This window comes from Sylvia atricapilla, chromosome Z (genome assembly GCF_009819655.1).
Source record: "Sylvia atricapilla isolate bSylAtr1 chromosome Z, bSylAtr1.pri, whole genome shotgun sequence".
In the NCBI taxonomy this organism is placed as follows: domain Eukaryota; kingdom Metazoa; phylum Chordata; class Aves; order Passeriformes; family Sylviidae; genus Sylvia; species Sylvia atricapilla.
Window position 1 is genome coordinate 26,587,229 of NC_089174.1, and position 16,260 is coordinate 26,603,488.

Sequence of the window (16,260 nt, forward strand, 5' to 3'; positions counted from 1 at the left end):
GTGAGGTGTGCACCTATTTTCCACAAAAGTGATATGCATCAGAATTTATTGGCTTACATATTGTATACCTATCTTGAAAAAGCAAGCAAGAAAAAATTGCTAAAATTTTGTAAGACTTTAAACTGGCAGACTGTAACTATACAATCTGACAAGGACCAAGATTTTGGAGCATTTCATTATTGCCACGAGGTATCAGTTTAATTTTTTAATCATATGGTTTTGCCTAGAAAAATAAAAAAATCCCCAACTCTGCCACCTGCACTAGGGCCCTGTAATGATGCCTCAAATATGCAAAACTGCAGTCTGGAATCCACCAGTCTTCTCAGTTTCTATACTTTTCCCAGGAAACAAGTAACAATAAATGCCCCCAAAGAAATAGAAAATCTTGCATTATGTTTCACCCCTTCCATTCTTTGTCCTTAGGGTATTCAGAAGATAAAAGGAATGACATTTAACTATTCACTCCCACTAATGAACCAGAACCACTACAGTTAAATCATCATCCTTCTTGCACTATCTTCTATTTTAGTGTAGTAACACCATGAATTTTCATATTTTCCTACATAGTAAGTTTTCCTGTATACTTGAACATTAAGTTTTTCAGATTTTAACAGGTTGTTCTGCAACATGTATTTTAAGTTTGATGCAACTGCTTTAGACAACTAAGAATTTTCACCTCAAAGTGCTTTTGTAAACTTGTTCTCATACTTGTCTTACAAGATTATACCAGTGTTTAAAAAAAATCCAAGAAACAGTTTATTGTCCCTAAAGAAACAACAGAATCCAAGTTAAGTGAAAGCTGTATGAAATATAACAAATAGTTTTTAGATTCAGTAGACTGATTTAAAAATTAATGCATATGCATTGACAACAATGTAAAAATTTTCATTGTTATACACTGGATATTACCTCTTATGTAGTAATCAATTTTACTTTGCTTATGTAGTACCAGCCAACAGGGGTGGGATTTTTCTCACTTATAAAGCTTGAAAAATAACATCCTGCAGGGTGCCTTTCTTACTGCCATCACAGGAGGAAACTAAATGACCTTTATGACATGTTAAAGTAGAGAAAGGGCCCGTTACCTTTATTGCTAATCCAGCTGGAGTTAGCTGCTCAATGTTTCGTTCATTCAAACAGTCTTCACCCATCAAAGAAGTGAGATGCTGTAGGCATTCTACATGTCCCTTTGATGCTGCTACATGCAACAGATTGTTGTCACATTCATCATGGATCTTATCCAGATTATCTGCTGCTAAATGTGGCTGTTAAAAAAAGCCACAGCTGTATGTTAGTAACAATAAGGATAAAAAGATGCATTTATGCAGAGAAAATGATGAAGAGAAAATGATGAAGAGAAAATGATGAAGAGAAAATTTTCTGCCCAATTCTAATTTAAAGACAGAACAATTGGATTGAGAAACTCCAAAAGAAAAACAGAAGACTGAATACAGATTCAAGGAGTAGCAATAACAAAGTTCCTAGAGTTATGCAGTCTTGCCAGAGTATTGTTCCATAAGTGTACTTAGTAAAGACATTTCAACCAGTATGGAAAAAATACATATTTTCTTACCTCTGATGTCCTCTTTTTTACCCCCAATTCCTATTTCAGGATGAATTTAACTTGCTTTTATTTCTTAATGGGTAATCTAATATTCTCTTCTGCCTCTGTCTAGTTTTAAATATCTTCCTTTGTTCTTGCTTTTATGTTAATGGCATGCCTTTGTGCTTGTGCTAGACTGCTAAACAGTGAAGCTAAACAAAAATCTAAGAAAAACAGTTTTTATGCACATACCATGCCTCCACCAGCTGATCCGTGTGGAGAGCACATGCTCGGTATCATTCTGCTAATTTGCAACTTTAGAAGCCATCACTGACAGTGCCTGATCACAGTGCTGGAATTTACTAAAAAAACCTTCATATGGGTCACAGGCCAACGAAGCTTTAAAGAAAGCTCCTGCCTGAGAATGCTGCTGCAACAAGACAGCATAAACACTCCTGAATAATAATCAGAATACAACAGAAGCCTCTCTGTTCCCATTATCAACCTCTACATAACAACAGTGGTAAAACAGCAATAATTGAGCAAAGTGACCCACAAATGTGAAAGGCAAAACTCAGTTAGGATTTAAATTTGATATTTAAGTGATCCTATTAGCTAAAGTGTCTGCCTTCTTTGTAATTTCAGTGTACTGCATAAAATAGCCATCTTGGCAATGCATACATAAAACTAGTATCTTGGTTTTGCTACATATTTTATTTAAATATTAATACTTTCCATTTGGAAGCCCATATGCTTAATTTCTAAGGAGTCTGCAAGATAAAAAGGGCAGTGGTTCAAAATAGCTTAGCTGGCTTAACAACCCACATCATAGATACCCTTTTATTCTATATTTCTTATGAAAAAGATGATACTTACCAGTAAAGATATTTGGCCTTCCTTCACAATGTTTAAGATGCTCTTAATTTTTTTCACCTCTTCGCTTCTCTCTTCTGGGCCCCCTGCACTGCTCCAGTTCATACTCAGCTCCTCTAGCTGCTTGCCTTCTGCCAGTGCTGCCTGCAGGTGGAAAGTCCTCCGGTGGCAGTTCGGCACAGTCTTCTCAGCTTTGTGAACAGCAGGATCAGCAAGTGTCCGGCTGAGGAAGCCCTTGCCCTGGGCTTCAGATTCGTGGGCTGAGCTACACTTCACTAAAGGCTGGGAAAGCTCTAATTCTTCTGCTGAACGCTTGTGCTGATCAAGGACAATGGGTTGTGTTTTTCTCAGCTGAGCGCCCTTCACAGGAGACAGCACACAGAACTGCGTCCCGCCAGCAGGCGAGCTCTCTGTGCTCCCTGCAGGACAGGCCTTGACACTTAGGCCATTCACGGTTGAACATACACTTAGAAGTTTTTTCTCAGGAGCTACTTTAGTAAAAGGAACAGGTTGCTGACTTGATTTAATATAAGGCACATCCAAAATTTCATCCATATCCAGGTCATAGTGCTCCAGCTCCCCAAGCAGAACAGCAGGCTCGGTAATTTTGCTTTTAAGGCTCTCTCCTTCTCCTGGACTCTGGTCACCACTTGGAGGTGCAGACTGAGAATCACTGCCTTTCTGGTATTCTCCCTTCTGGTGCTTCTGGTCATCACTTTCATTGTTCTCAGAGCTTTCTGGCTGGTGCTTTAATGGAGAAACCCTCTTCACTGGTCTGAATTTATTGCACACATCTGCAATTCCTGTTGGTTTCTGTGCATTTCCAAGAAGAGTTGAGACCCCACAGCTCCAGCTGCTACTGGAAACTAGAGAAGTAGAGGAATTTGATTTAGCAGTGAGTGCTACCTGACATGTGATATGATAGCATGCTTTAAAAATACACCTGGCCCAACACCGGAAACAAGAATTATGTGATAACATGCCACATTCATAACTAAACAGATTTAATAGCATCTCTATCAAAACTGAAGAATTCTACATTCATAAAAAAAAAAACCTTTCTTCAAGGACACATAATAATTACAAATAGTTCTAATCAAGTTCTAACCGAGAACACAAGTTGGCCATGAGCAAATGTGTGCTTGTGCCCAAGAAGGCCAATGTATCCTGGGGTGCATCAGGAAAAGCATTGCCAGCAATCACTAGAGGTGATCCTCACCCTTTCCTTGGTCTGGATGAGGCCACATCTGGAGTGCCGCACCCAGTTCTGGGCTCCTCAGTACAAGAGAGACATGGAGCTACTGGAGTGGGTCCAGAAGAGGGCTGTTACTAATAAGGGACAGGACCATCTCTCTTACCAGGAAAGGCTGAGGGAGCTGGGCCTGTTCAGCCTTGAGGAGAGACAACTGAGGCAGGACCTCATCAATGTCTATGAGTATCTGAAGGGAGGGTGTCAAGAAGATGGACCAAGCTCTGCTCAGCAGCGCTCAGCAACACCAGGAGAAGCAAGAGGCAGAAAGTGATGCACAGGCTGTTCCACCCAAACACAAGGAAGAACTCCTTATACTGCATAGGTCACTGCACACTGGAACAGATTGCCCAGAGAGTTTTGGAGTCTCCTGCACTGTAGATATTCAAGAACAACCTGGGAACAATCCTATGCCATACGCTCCAGGATGGCCATGCTTAAGCAGAGAGGTTGTACCACATAACCCACTGTGGGCCCTTCCAACCTGATCTATCCTGTGGATAATAGCCTAGTGACATTTACAGGGGTCCTGTCCAGCCATGTTAGTTTGCACTCTGCTCTTCATTGAGAGGCATCATAAGAGTAGGATGATTTTCTGGGAGGGCAATAAAAGAGTTAGTCAAAACTTTTTAGTGGATTTGTTCTAGTGCCAATAACAACAACTCAATTCTTAAGCCCTGTTTCCTCTGAAAGATGTAATTTCCTACAAGAACTAGAAATTCATGAACACCATCTGAGAGCTGGGACTGTTCAGCTTGGGGAAGTAAAGTGTCAGGAGGAATCTTATCATTAAGAAGAGGTAACAAGGCTCGTCTCCGTGACAGGACAAAAGGCAACCAGCACAAAGTAAAATATAAGAAATTTTATCTGAATACAAGGAAACACTTTTTAAATTTTGTGGCTAGTCAAACACTAGCATAGTTGCCCAGAGACTTTTTGAAATCTCCATTGTTAGAGATACTGAGAATTTATCAGACACAAATCTGGCTTAATCTGCTCTAGCTGCCCCTGATCAAGCACAGTCATTGAACTAGATGATCTTAAGTGGACACAGCCAACCTAAACAATTTTGTGATTCTCTGATCTAAAAATTAAGCCTACTTATTGAGGTGTGATGTTCCTTCTGAACTTCTCTCTGTGCTGGGCTTCTCTGTCAAACTTGCCATCCCTTATATGTATAACATGTGTATCCCCGCCCCACCCGTACCCACATATAGCTCTGGACCTCCCAGACAATTATTTCAGTGTACTGCAGGACAGTTTGACCAGTGAATCTGACTTGAGAGAAAGAAAGGAGCTCAAATAAACCAAACTCTTAATCCTACTGCACTTGAACTCAATCCTATTGAATTTGCACACTTTCAAAGTCTCAGCTGGTGATATTGATGACCAAAATTAGCGGAACTCTGGCAAAGAGTTTTCCTTCATTATTTTCAGTTGAGGGACAGCACTAAAACTCCAAAATCATTTAGGCAGTTACTATGCCCCTTTTAATGTACACTAAGAGTTAATGCATTCCTAAAGTCAAGAATACTGTTTAAACAAAGCAGATTTATAACATGTGCTAACTGCATATCAGTGGGATCAAATTTGTGGTCAAAACACACAACTTGCCATGAACACCTTCCTAAGGAAACAGATATCTACACTTTCAGTGCAACATTAATATCTGAAGCAAAAGATTAGTATGGCTTAGTAGTTATGGATGTCTGAAAATTACATTAATACTTTTGGAAGTGCTTAAGAAAACATTTCTGAAGGAGAAATAAAAAAAATAATAATCAAAAGGCATGTAACTTAGTGGGCCAATACAAAGAACGCACTGTACTGACTTATTTATGTATTGTATAAGATTCTAGGTTCAAAGGCCTTCACTTTTATGTTGGTTTTATTTACATGTGAAATTTTTTCCAAGTGATACAGGGAAATGGATACCATATGTTTCCCAGCTGTTTTGTTCTGACAGGAACTATTAAGCACTCAGTATGGAAATGAATTCTGTCTGAGTTTTATGAAAACACTGCTTTCAACACAGGGGTCTAGACAGAGGAGAAGGCATCAACATTTTGTTTGTCGTCACTATGTTTAAGCTTACATTTATTTTGTTGCTTCATTTTCTTCAAGTTTTAACTTTAATAACATGCACTTCCATAAAACCCTGGTGACCAAACTGTAAAATCGGGCACTGAGAAGAAGCAATGATGTTTGTTACAAATCTTCCTCAAATAATTGTGAAATCATGTATTTCTCCTTACTTTCATTAAAGCTAGGGCAGAGTAAGGTACTTCCATTTTTCATTGTTTTTTTTCCCAACATCTCTTTACAAATTGTTTTTCCAGGATAAAAAACAAACAAACAAACAAACAAACAAACAAAAAACCTGGAACACCAAAACTAGTTAGCAATATTTTTACTGACTTAAAAACATCCTCCTCACTTAACTGAGATGATGAATTTCCACTGCTTTTAATAAAGGATCAAAATATAGTATTTAACCATATAGCTGAGGGGACAAAACCAAGTCAGACTAGCAGACACAGTTTTATTTTGTGCCATTTACTCCTTGGGAGCTGCATCAGTCCTTAGGCAGTTACAGCATAGCTTCCCTCCACATGACACTGAAGCCACAGCCAGGACTGGACCAGGACATGGCTTCAATCTTTCTTTCTGCTTCCAGATGCTTGTTCCCTGAAGAAGCAAAAGTAAGTGCTGCCTATAGCCTCCAAGGCACCAGCACAGCAGGAGTTACATTGAGTAGTCTTAAACAGCTGCTCCAGAGGAAAAGCCTCTTGCTTATCTCTCCATACTTATGAACTCAGACAGGGGCCATTAAAAGTCTGGGTCAAATAAATACTGTTTGATTATTTTATAAACAATAGTAAAAGATGGTCTGAGTTTAAGGCAGGACGATAGAATGTGGAGCAGCTAGTTTGATTCCAGAATCTGACAAATAATTCTGGCATACCCTGAAAAGGTGATGAATTTTTTTTCCCCCAACTATGTGTCAAAATTCTTTCCCAAACTTTTATTCATTAATATAAGAGACTTGGATAATCCTATAATCATATTACTAAGGTAAAAAGAGCAAGGAACACTAAAACTGCAGACTTTATCCACATCAGTAAAGAAGTGTTAGCTGCCCAACTGACCTGAAGTGTCTTCAGCACAAAAAATCCTCTTTATCTGATGAAAACCTGCGAGGGTCAAATTTGCTGATCTAGTTCTTCACCATATATTGTGCTCTATGGTTTGTTTTTTTTTTGAGGAAGACAAAACATAAGTGAGTCCAGGTGCCTGCAGGTTTATGGATAGATTTTCTTATCTATTTATTTACCTATAAATGTTCTAGAACTACTGGGGGAAAATAGGCAGAAAAGCAGGCAGCTATGAAGCAACTTCTCTTTCAATTTAATCCCCATCTGATTCTATTTTCAGGAATCAAAAGTGATCTTTATTATATGTTTCCATTTGGAAGCCTCTGTTGACTTCAGATTGTTTTTTGGTCATCTCTATGTTTGGAGCATGGTGAGAGGTGGAGTTTTATCTGGTATACAAGCCTCTGTAAACTACAGGGTAATAGAGTTTTCTCCAATCATCAAGATAACCTCATGCACAGATGAAATTTTACACTCGTGACAGGCAGCTTCTGCAGTACTTAATTTGGAGTTTTACTGTCATCTGAAAGAAATGCCTGAGGTTCTTCCTTGTGATATGCCTTCAGCAGAGACTTGAATCAATTAAGATCCATGTTAATTCCAGGTTCATTTAAAGCACTATAATTCTGACTTTGTATACAGCTACTGAAGTGTTGACTACACTGGGGAAACTTTCCAAAAACTCATGGTTGTTATCACCAATGTATCTGCAACACATACAGAAATATGTGCGCCCCATGTGATAGAGGAAGGGGTGTCTCTTATAAATCAATGGATCATCAGAGCCAGATCTGAATATCTATTTACTCCTTTATTAATATCACAAAATACATATTTAACTGAATTAATTTTGACTGAAGGTGGCACTGTTTTACAGTTTTAAAATATCAATAACCTGTACCAGGAATACATATTAAGAGTTCTTTAACATAAGCTCTGTAGCATGAGAACCTGAACCAAAGAACAACCCTACACAGATAAGAATGGAGAGAGCTTGTTCCCATTTAAGTGGAACTTCAAGTCACTCTAAACAAGAAAGAAAGAGTATACAGGGTAAATAAAAGGTAATGCTTTTAAATAACAGTGCATCTTTTCCAGGTAATTCAAACATTTTGTGTCTCAGTGAATGTATATTTTTTTCTTCTCTTGGCTTGAGGGAGAATAATATAAAAGCTGTCATGCTCAAATAGAGAATATAGGAAAGGCAAAGGAAATTTTGAAATTAATAAATTTGGTTTACTCTTGTATAGACTGATCTATGGATGTAAAAGGAAGGTAGAAAGCAAAGTTCTCATGAAAAATCAAAGAGGTCATTCTGGCACAAAATGTGAAAAAAAGGAAGAGGGAGGGTGCAAAAAATTAGGTAGGAAAAGAATTTATATGTAGCTAGTACCATTGGCTTTTTACTAAGAAAAATCTTTAGTGTTCTACCAAGGAATGATCCAATCAGTATTGTATTATTTCAGACATATTTACCTCGGAGACATTTGGAGAACAAGTCTGTAAAACTGATGCCTTCTAACACTGCTTCCAAATGAAATTTTACTTTATTTTCTCATACAACTAAAAACTACCAAGAGCTTGATACAGAAATTTTCTGTAATTTTATGTTCTTTCATTTATTTTTCTCAATTAGGAAATGAATATTTTGAACAATTTTTCAAATGGCAGTTTCTTTGGGAATGAATTAAGCAGTGCAGAAGGATAACTGCTGGGCATTAAAAGTGAATTTGGTATTACCAATCTGTGAATAAAGATCTAGAGTAGTGTATTGCCCTCATTTGAAACATCCATTTAATGACAATGGAAAGGCATCACAGATGACAGAATATACTTCACCAATGACATGGTTCAGTGAAGCTTGTTGAACACAGTTGTCTTGAACCATTTGCTCAAGTGTCCTTAAAAAATTTGCCTGGAAAGAATGCAACCAATTTCATGCTTAATAACAAAAACATAAAGAACTGATTTCTTTTTTCAGTTCATCAGTCTATATTAAACAACGCTGGAAATCAAATGGGCATTCCGGCTAACACTTCATTTCAGGAAATATGTGCTTAGCTAGGTCCATTTCTATACCGCACTCTTTAATTTTCTATCTTTGAGGATAAAAAAAGTTACAGAATCACAGAATATTCTGAGTTGGAAGGGATCCACACAGATGATTGAGTCCAGCTCTTAAGTAAATGGTCTGTACAGGGCTTAAACCCATAGTCTTGGAGTTAATTAACACCTTGCTCTAAACAACTGAGATAACATCCACCTTAGTGGTTATTATGCTACCTAAAAGATCATCATCTTGGTGCATGATTGTAGAAAAGAACAATTGCCCTTAATCACACTTTATTGTGGACAAACAGCAATTTTCCCTGAATATTTTTGCCAATACCATATATCTATATATCTTTTCCCTTGTAATCTGGGGGTATTGGCACATATACTTTGGCTCCAAGGATCCCTTGGAATTTTCCTGAGTCAGAATTCCCTCAATCCAAGGACTCAGAGAAGTCATACAGGACTTGGATGCAGGACTTGAAGGAATATTAAGTTAAGTTTGTGGATGATACAAAATTAGGAGGAGCTGGTTACTCCCTCTGAAGACAGAGGCCCAACAGAGAGACCTCAATAAATTAGAAACCTGGGCAATCACCAACTGTATGACGCTGAAGAAGGGAAAGTGACGAATTCTGCTCCTTGGATGGAGTAACCTTGGATGTACAGACAGACTGGGGAATGAGAGGCTGGAAAGCAGACCCATGGAAAGGGACCTCGGGGTCCTGGTCAATGGAAAGTTGAAAGCCCTGGCAGCCAGGAGGACCCCCGTGTCCTGGGGTTCCTCAGGCACAGCATCACAGCTGGGCGAGGGAGGGGATTGTCCTGCTCTGCTCTGCACTGGGGTGGCCTCACCTCGAGTGCTGGGGGCAGTTTTGGGTGCCACAATACAAAAAAGACATTGAGCTGTTGGAGAGTGTCCAAAGGAAGGCCATGAGGATGGTGAAGGGCCTGAGGGGAAGCCACAGGAGCTGCAGCTGAGGTTTCTTGGTATGTTCAGCCTGGAGGAGACTGAGGGAAGACCTCACCGCAGTTTTACAGTTTCCTCATGACGGGAAGCAGAGAGAAAGACATTGATCTCTTCTCTGTGGTGACAGTGACAAGATTCAGGAAAATGGCATGAAACTCTGTCAGGGGAGGTTTAGGCTGGATATCAGGAAAGGTTTTTCACCCTTTTCTATGTGGTTGGGCACTGGAACAGGCTCCCTAGGGAAGGGGTCATGGCACAAGCCTGACAAGAGTTCAAGAACTGTTTGGACAATGCTCTCAGTGACAGAGTGGTGTGACTCTTGGCGAGTCCTGTGCAGGGCCAGGAGTTGGACTTTGATGATCTTTGTGCGTCCCTTCCAACTCAGAATATTCTGTGATTCTTTGATTCTGAGTCAGGACTGAGACTGTGCTGCTGCATGACTGTCATGCACATCTTGCAGAAGAGTAAGGCAGGGACAGGACCTTCCCAACAATACACACCACCAGCCAGCCAGTGCTGTCCAATAAAGGGAGGTGATGGTTGCATTTCAAGGAGGAAAAACTAAACATTGGGAAAAAAGTTTGTCAGAATTTCTAACATGTCCCTTTCCAAAAGTAATCTGAGCAAAAGTTACAGACAGTCAGAAATAGTTAAAAAGCCCCAAAAAGCCTGCTGAAGGAATTATGCGAAACGCTTCAGAAGACAGGCTGACTTCTAAACACCAGTATTTGCGCCTAGAATTAAAAGGGCTTGGAGTAATTTGAAAACGATGTAACCAAATACTCTCATATGGTACTAACTCATTATAAAATGTTTACATGAAAGGGCAAAAGAAAATCAGAATGACAAAGCTAGTTACCAAACTTATCTGCAAACAACAAATAGTAACACTTCCGTATTATTAGCCATATAGTTAAGGAATATAATTCCATAATGAGTAACTGGTCTGGTTTACATTTGTTCTAACAATTCTGCTGGTGAAAATAGTTGCCTGTATATGTATATATATATAGTTTTATATGTGTACATATATATATATTATTTTTTCAAGTATAACGTTGAATCTTACTTTCTCCATAACTTCGTCTTAGCTGTCTTAGTGAACTAAGTATTTTCCTGAGACAAAGATGACAGACAATTGCTTTTTAGATGATGACATGTCTTAACAGTGGTCAACATTTGCTTAACTTTTAGTTCTTCTTTTAGCTCTTCAGAAAAAATAATTCTTGGATAGTTCTACTTTCATAGTCCTCTTTGTTTTAAAGGAGAAATGCAACATCTAACTAAGCAGGAGTCAGTATGAAGTAGAAAGCTGGATCAGCACTTTGTAAAACCTGAGTAGTTAGTATTTCTAACTACTTGAATTAGCAGTGAAGTGCAGATATAAAATAGTATGAATGCTTCACACTGTAGAATAAAAAAACTATGATACAATCCATTTTCATAAAAAATAGCACACATCATCAATACTTTGGCAACATTATTTTAATGACCTACACTACAGGGAAGGCAAAGGACTGTGTCAAAAGCAACTATGAAAAGTTATCAAATGGGGCCTTACACAGTGTTGACTAATCCAGATCTGTTTATATTTCAAGATACTTGAAATACGGAAGTTTGCAGAGACATGTCAAGTGATGCACTCCTGTTACGCACTCTGATTAAACAGAGTTAAAAAAAACCCTGTTTCAGTACTATCTCCTATTCACCAAAATAAGAGGTAAGTAGTAAGAAAACCCAGCTTTTAATACTTTTTCCACTTTGCCAATACTACTATCAGTGCAGAAGACCTCTTTTTTACTCAAGACTTTTAACAAATCTGCAATTAACCTCCACTGGCGGAAACCCCAGAGCTACTACTGTCTTTCAGCAATCCCTGTACTTGCTTCTGTCAACTCCTTTTCAAGGGAATAGATGAGTATTCCTTTTCAAGGGAATAGATGAGATGATACAATTAAAATCATAATCAAAAAAAGTCTGCCTGCAGAGGCAACCATGGACCAAGAGAGACACACAGTAAGTTGTCAGCATCCCATAATCCAAAGGAAAAGCTCATAACCAGCATTTCATCCTTACTATTGGACTGCATTTTACTTTACGACTACTACCTGAATTTTAAATGGAGAAAGAAAAATGGCAGGAGGAAAATGGGAGAGAATGGTGGGAGCATGTGGGGAGCAATGAGGGATTAAATGCCATGGAGAATGGCAGGGAAGAAGGAGGAGCAGAAGGGGGAAGAAGTGGGTGAAAATGAGAAAAGGAGAAGAGATGGAGGCAGGAGGAATGGGAGAAGAGTGGGAGAAGAACAATGTGGAGCAATGATGTGACAATAGAAAAACAGGGAGAGAGCAGGAAGAGCTGGAGTAAGAATGGGTAAGAAAGGAAGGAGACAGGAAGAAAAGGTGAAGGAAATGGGACAAAGGGGTAAGATGGCATGATGCAAGGGATGAGGAAGGGGGCAAGAACCACCAAGAAGGAAGGAAGGAAGAAGAGAGAAGAGAAGGGATAGGGATGAGGCAGAGCAAGGGTAGAAGGGTGTAACGGGGCATGATGGGAAGAAAGAGGGGAATATGGCGGGAAGGATGGAGGAGAAGATGGGAGATGATGAGGAGAGACTGGGGTAGAAGGAGATAGGGCTCCTAGTTTGAGGGGGGTGGATCAGGAGTCTTCACCCTTTACACTTCATCCCTGATCTTGCTTGCAAAAGGTAATACTGTGTGTGCAATCACTGCTGTACCCATGTGGGGGAAAATCTGCAAACAAGTATTGTAAGGAGAGCTTTGCTTCTCTTTATTGCCAAGGACAGTGGCATGCAGTGATCTGGCCTTTAATAACCCTGTTAGAAGAAACATCAATCAGAAAGTTTCCATTTAAGCAAAACACAAATTTTAAAAGAAATTTTAAAATATCTGAAAGGAAATATAGAACTAAAAGTTGCTGAAGCATAGCATGGTTCTAAATTCCTTGTATCATCCCATGAATTCCAGATCTCCTGTTTCTGTTATGAAAGTACTTGATGAAACAACATTAACAAAAGTTCAATTAAAAGATCAAAAAGCACAATAAATTTCTCACAGCTCAACAAAAGTGCTTCTCTTACCAATTCATTTCTCCTCCATCAGGAAGAGAAAATAAAAGCGGATTAATCTGATTTACAGAGTGAAAAACAACACTGAATGCACTTTTTGTCAGGGGGCAGAGGGAAGGTCTCCAGCTGGTTCTCATCTATATGCCATGATTCTTAATTTAGTTTACACTATTAAACTAAAAAACTCAGCTTTAATCTTAACTATTACAGTATGCCTTAGAGTAGATTCTATCATGTAGCATCCTTGATACAGAGTTTCAGACTCTGGCAAAACATCATCCCTCAGACTGGTCCTGGCCATATGGGTAGTAAATGTATCCAACATTTTTTCATTGGCGCCTACATTATTACGTCTTGTCACCAATGGTTTCTTGGGTTTTCAAGTAAATTGTTGCACATACTGTGGTTTGGAGCTGCTGAGATGAAGCCCTACATTTATCTGTATACAGCCAAATCCTTTTTTGGAACTTTCTTTCCTTCTAATGAACTGACATCTGTTGAAAAAGAAAGAAACTCATGTTTCCAGAACACTGTACATAAATGAGAAAAAACAAAACAACAGGACACTGCCAAGAAGCCATTGTTGCCAAACTGTACAAGATTTAAAAAAAAAAGCCTAGATTATTATTGGTGGACAGAAATGGGCATCATACCTGATCTGTCTTCATTTTGTGAATCACACCTTCTACATAATTCTGGGATGGTCTTGAGAGAAGTTACAGAATACTGTAAAAAAGGAGAAAAATGTATAGTGGTAATAACTAAAAAACATAAAAAGTAAGATTTTCAAGAGGTTCAAGTGCTATAGACACTAACTAAATTTATAAACCAAGGCTGTTTCTGGCAGTCTGATGGTCTTCTTAGGTTGCATGAAAAAAGCAGATGGCACTTGATTTTGTTTCCCACCTTGAGACACATGAAACAGACATTCAAAGCTAGAGCAAAGCACCTCCTCACCTCACATTTCTCCTTCCTAGAGGTCACCATTATTCAAGTCACAAATACAACGCAAAGCAATGTGAGATGCCTCAGGCCAGACCCCATTCAGGCTACACTGTCAACTTCAAGGGTCTCATTTTGCCCACCTGTGCACCTATTATGGTGTTGCACTGCAACAATTACCATGTTTAAAAATTAGAATTCAAGCTGTCACAAACCAGTATGTAAATATCTGCACTGGAGAGATCTGATTTAAGAGAGGGGTGTGTGTACTCACACATATAAGCTGACAGCATCATTTCTCTAACCTGGGCTTTATTAAAGCAAACTTGTAATATTATTTTGATGTGACAAAACACGTCTGATATAGATCAGCATGTCATTCTCTGCATTAACCATCCAAAAATGAGAAAAAAACCAAAAACAGAGGTGCCATAACTATTTTACTAAACAGAATTTTTTAGTTTATGCACCTGTGGAATACCTTTGGAAAGACACAGGATCCAGTGTTATAAAACCATACATTCTGATAATCAGTTGCTTTCTAGCAGGTCTTCCTTCATCAAACGCTTAAATATAACAGTAATCTCCACTTAAACAAATGAAAATCATTATGTCTGTGAAAGAAATATCAATTATTTGCTTATACAAAAAAGACCCAATTAAAAGCAGCATTTTGGAAACTTACATAGAAAAAAAGTATTTAGGATTAGCACAACTGAATTTTTTCTAAGAATACACAAACACCATATGTTTTCAAAGAAACATATTTTTAGCTGGTGTGCTGTTGACCAATGAAGCAAAACAACTACATATGAAACCATATGAACTTTCCACACAGAAATGAAACGATGATACATTGTCTTGGGTTTTGCTGACAGTTTGTCATTCAGTGTTTGATGTTTCTAAAGCACAGCTGGAAATCTCCTTCAAAATAATCTAAATTCAAGTTCATGTGACCATTTGCGGAGTAATGTTCTTTTCTGGTGCAAGTTTAAGACTGCTACTGAAATGACTGTAGTTACTTCACTGAGCCTAGAGAACCTCCCAGGTCCTACTTTTTCCCTTGCTGACCTAATTCAGAGATGTATTGAGAAATCTTAACCACAAGAAAAAACCCTCAAAAGTATTCCCAGGATCAACACTGAATTTATTAATTAAAATGTGTAGCAGCATCCAGAACTACCCAGTGATTCCAATCCCCATTGAACAAGAAGTTGCCTATAAGGCTGTGACTGCTTCAGGATGTGACAGCCTAAAGCAAAAAAGAACAGAGCTGAGACAGAGAGAAAGATGCTACTAAACACAAATTAATACAAGTTAAACACAGATATGGACAAACACCATGTGCTGTACTTCACTTTAGTTATTGTTTAATAAGGCCTGAGATATTAAGCTATACATCTTGCTATTTCAGCACAAAGACTTAGAATGTAATGTTGAACTGGACTAGTAAGATTCTTAAAAGAATCCAAGGAGCACATCTCCAAGGAATATGGTAGCTTCATAAGACCAGCTGTTGCAGTTTAAACTATTACACAGTTTGTAATTCAATTAGAAAGAGGCCTTTTGTATTCTATTGCTATGTGTTTTGTCAGGCAACTTCAAAAACAGAAAGCTGTCTTCTTTTTGTCTTTTTCCTGTTCTTTCTTGGAAAACCAGATTCTTTCTTCTGTTTCAACATTGCTCTAAAATGTATTGTTAGCTGCTGTACCACAAAAAGTCTATTGAATCTTTATAAATTTGTTACGCATTTTAATATTATTGGTCTGATTTTAATAATGGATTTCCTCCCACTTACCTCTGTCCTCAAAAAGACTTCTGCAAATTTCTACTTCTGCCTTCTGTATTTTGTGGGTAAAATGTAAAGAACCAGCTTTTGGTTCAGGAAGCAACTAAAATTACTTTTTCAAATGGACCTTTTCCAACCATAAAAACAATCCATTCCCAGCCCTTCCTACTAGAACTGATTTCTCACATATCTAGCTCCAGTTTTAATCACAAGTAATGTTTTCTAGCTTTTCTTCAACTGTAAATTTCAAGGTTACACAGGACATCAAAAGAAGCTGAGATTACAACCTTTCCTTGGAACAGAATTTAAGACTTATTGCTTATTCAACAGCATTTAAAATTAATTACTTCCAATTCTTCATTCATTTTTTTTTTTTTTAATACAAAATTAAACCCTACCTCTCACATTTCACTGTTGGAGTAACCATGTCAGCCAAAGCTGAGGGCCATGCCCAAGGGCATAGCTGACAATGCAGGAGCTGAGCACATCATGTTGCTTCATTAGTCAATGTTTACTGAGATACTTGGTTTAATTAAAGTCTGTTGTGGTTGATGGTGACATTCTGTAACAAACTAAGAGCTTGTTGCTAAGATAACACA

The 16,260-nt window shown here is 38.4% G+C and overlaps 1 protein-coding gene across 2 annotated transcripts in view; it reads right to left on the minus strand.

Annotated features, from left to right (window-relative positions):
- SNCAIP (synuclein alpha interacting protein) overlaps positions 1-16,260 on the minus strand; it is a 49,766-nt gene that overhangs the window by 26,227 nt on the left and 7,279 nt on the right. For both annotated transcript variants that reach the window (XM_066338431.1, XM_066338432.1), the window contains exons 2-4: positions 13,584-13,656; positions 2,420-3,282; positions 1,086-1,265 (exon numbers count right to left, since the gene is read on the minus strand). In XM_066338431.1, coding sequence (XP_066194528.1) covers positions 1,086-1,265; positions 2,420-3,282; positions 13,584-13,656 — 1,116 coding nt within the window. The remainder of the gene's footprint in view (positions 1-1,085; positions 1,266-2,419; positions 3,283-13,583; positions 13,657-16,260) is intronic.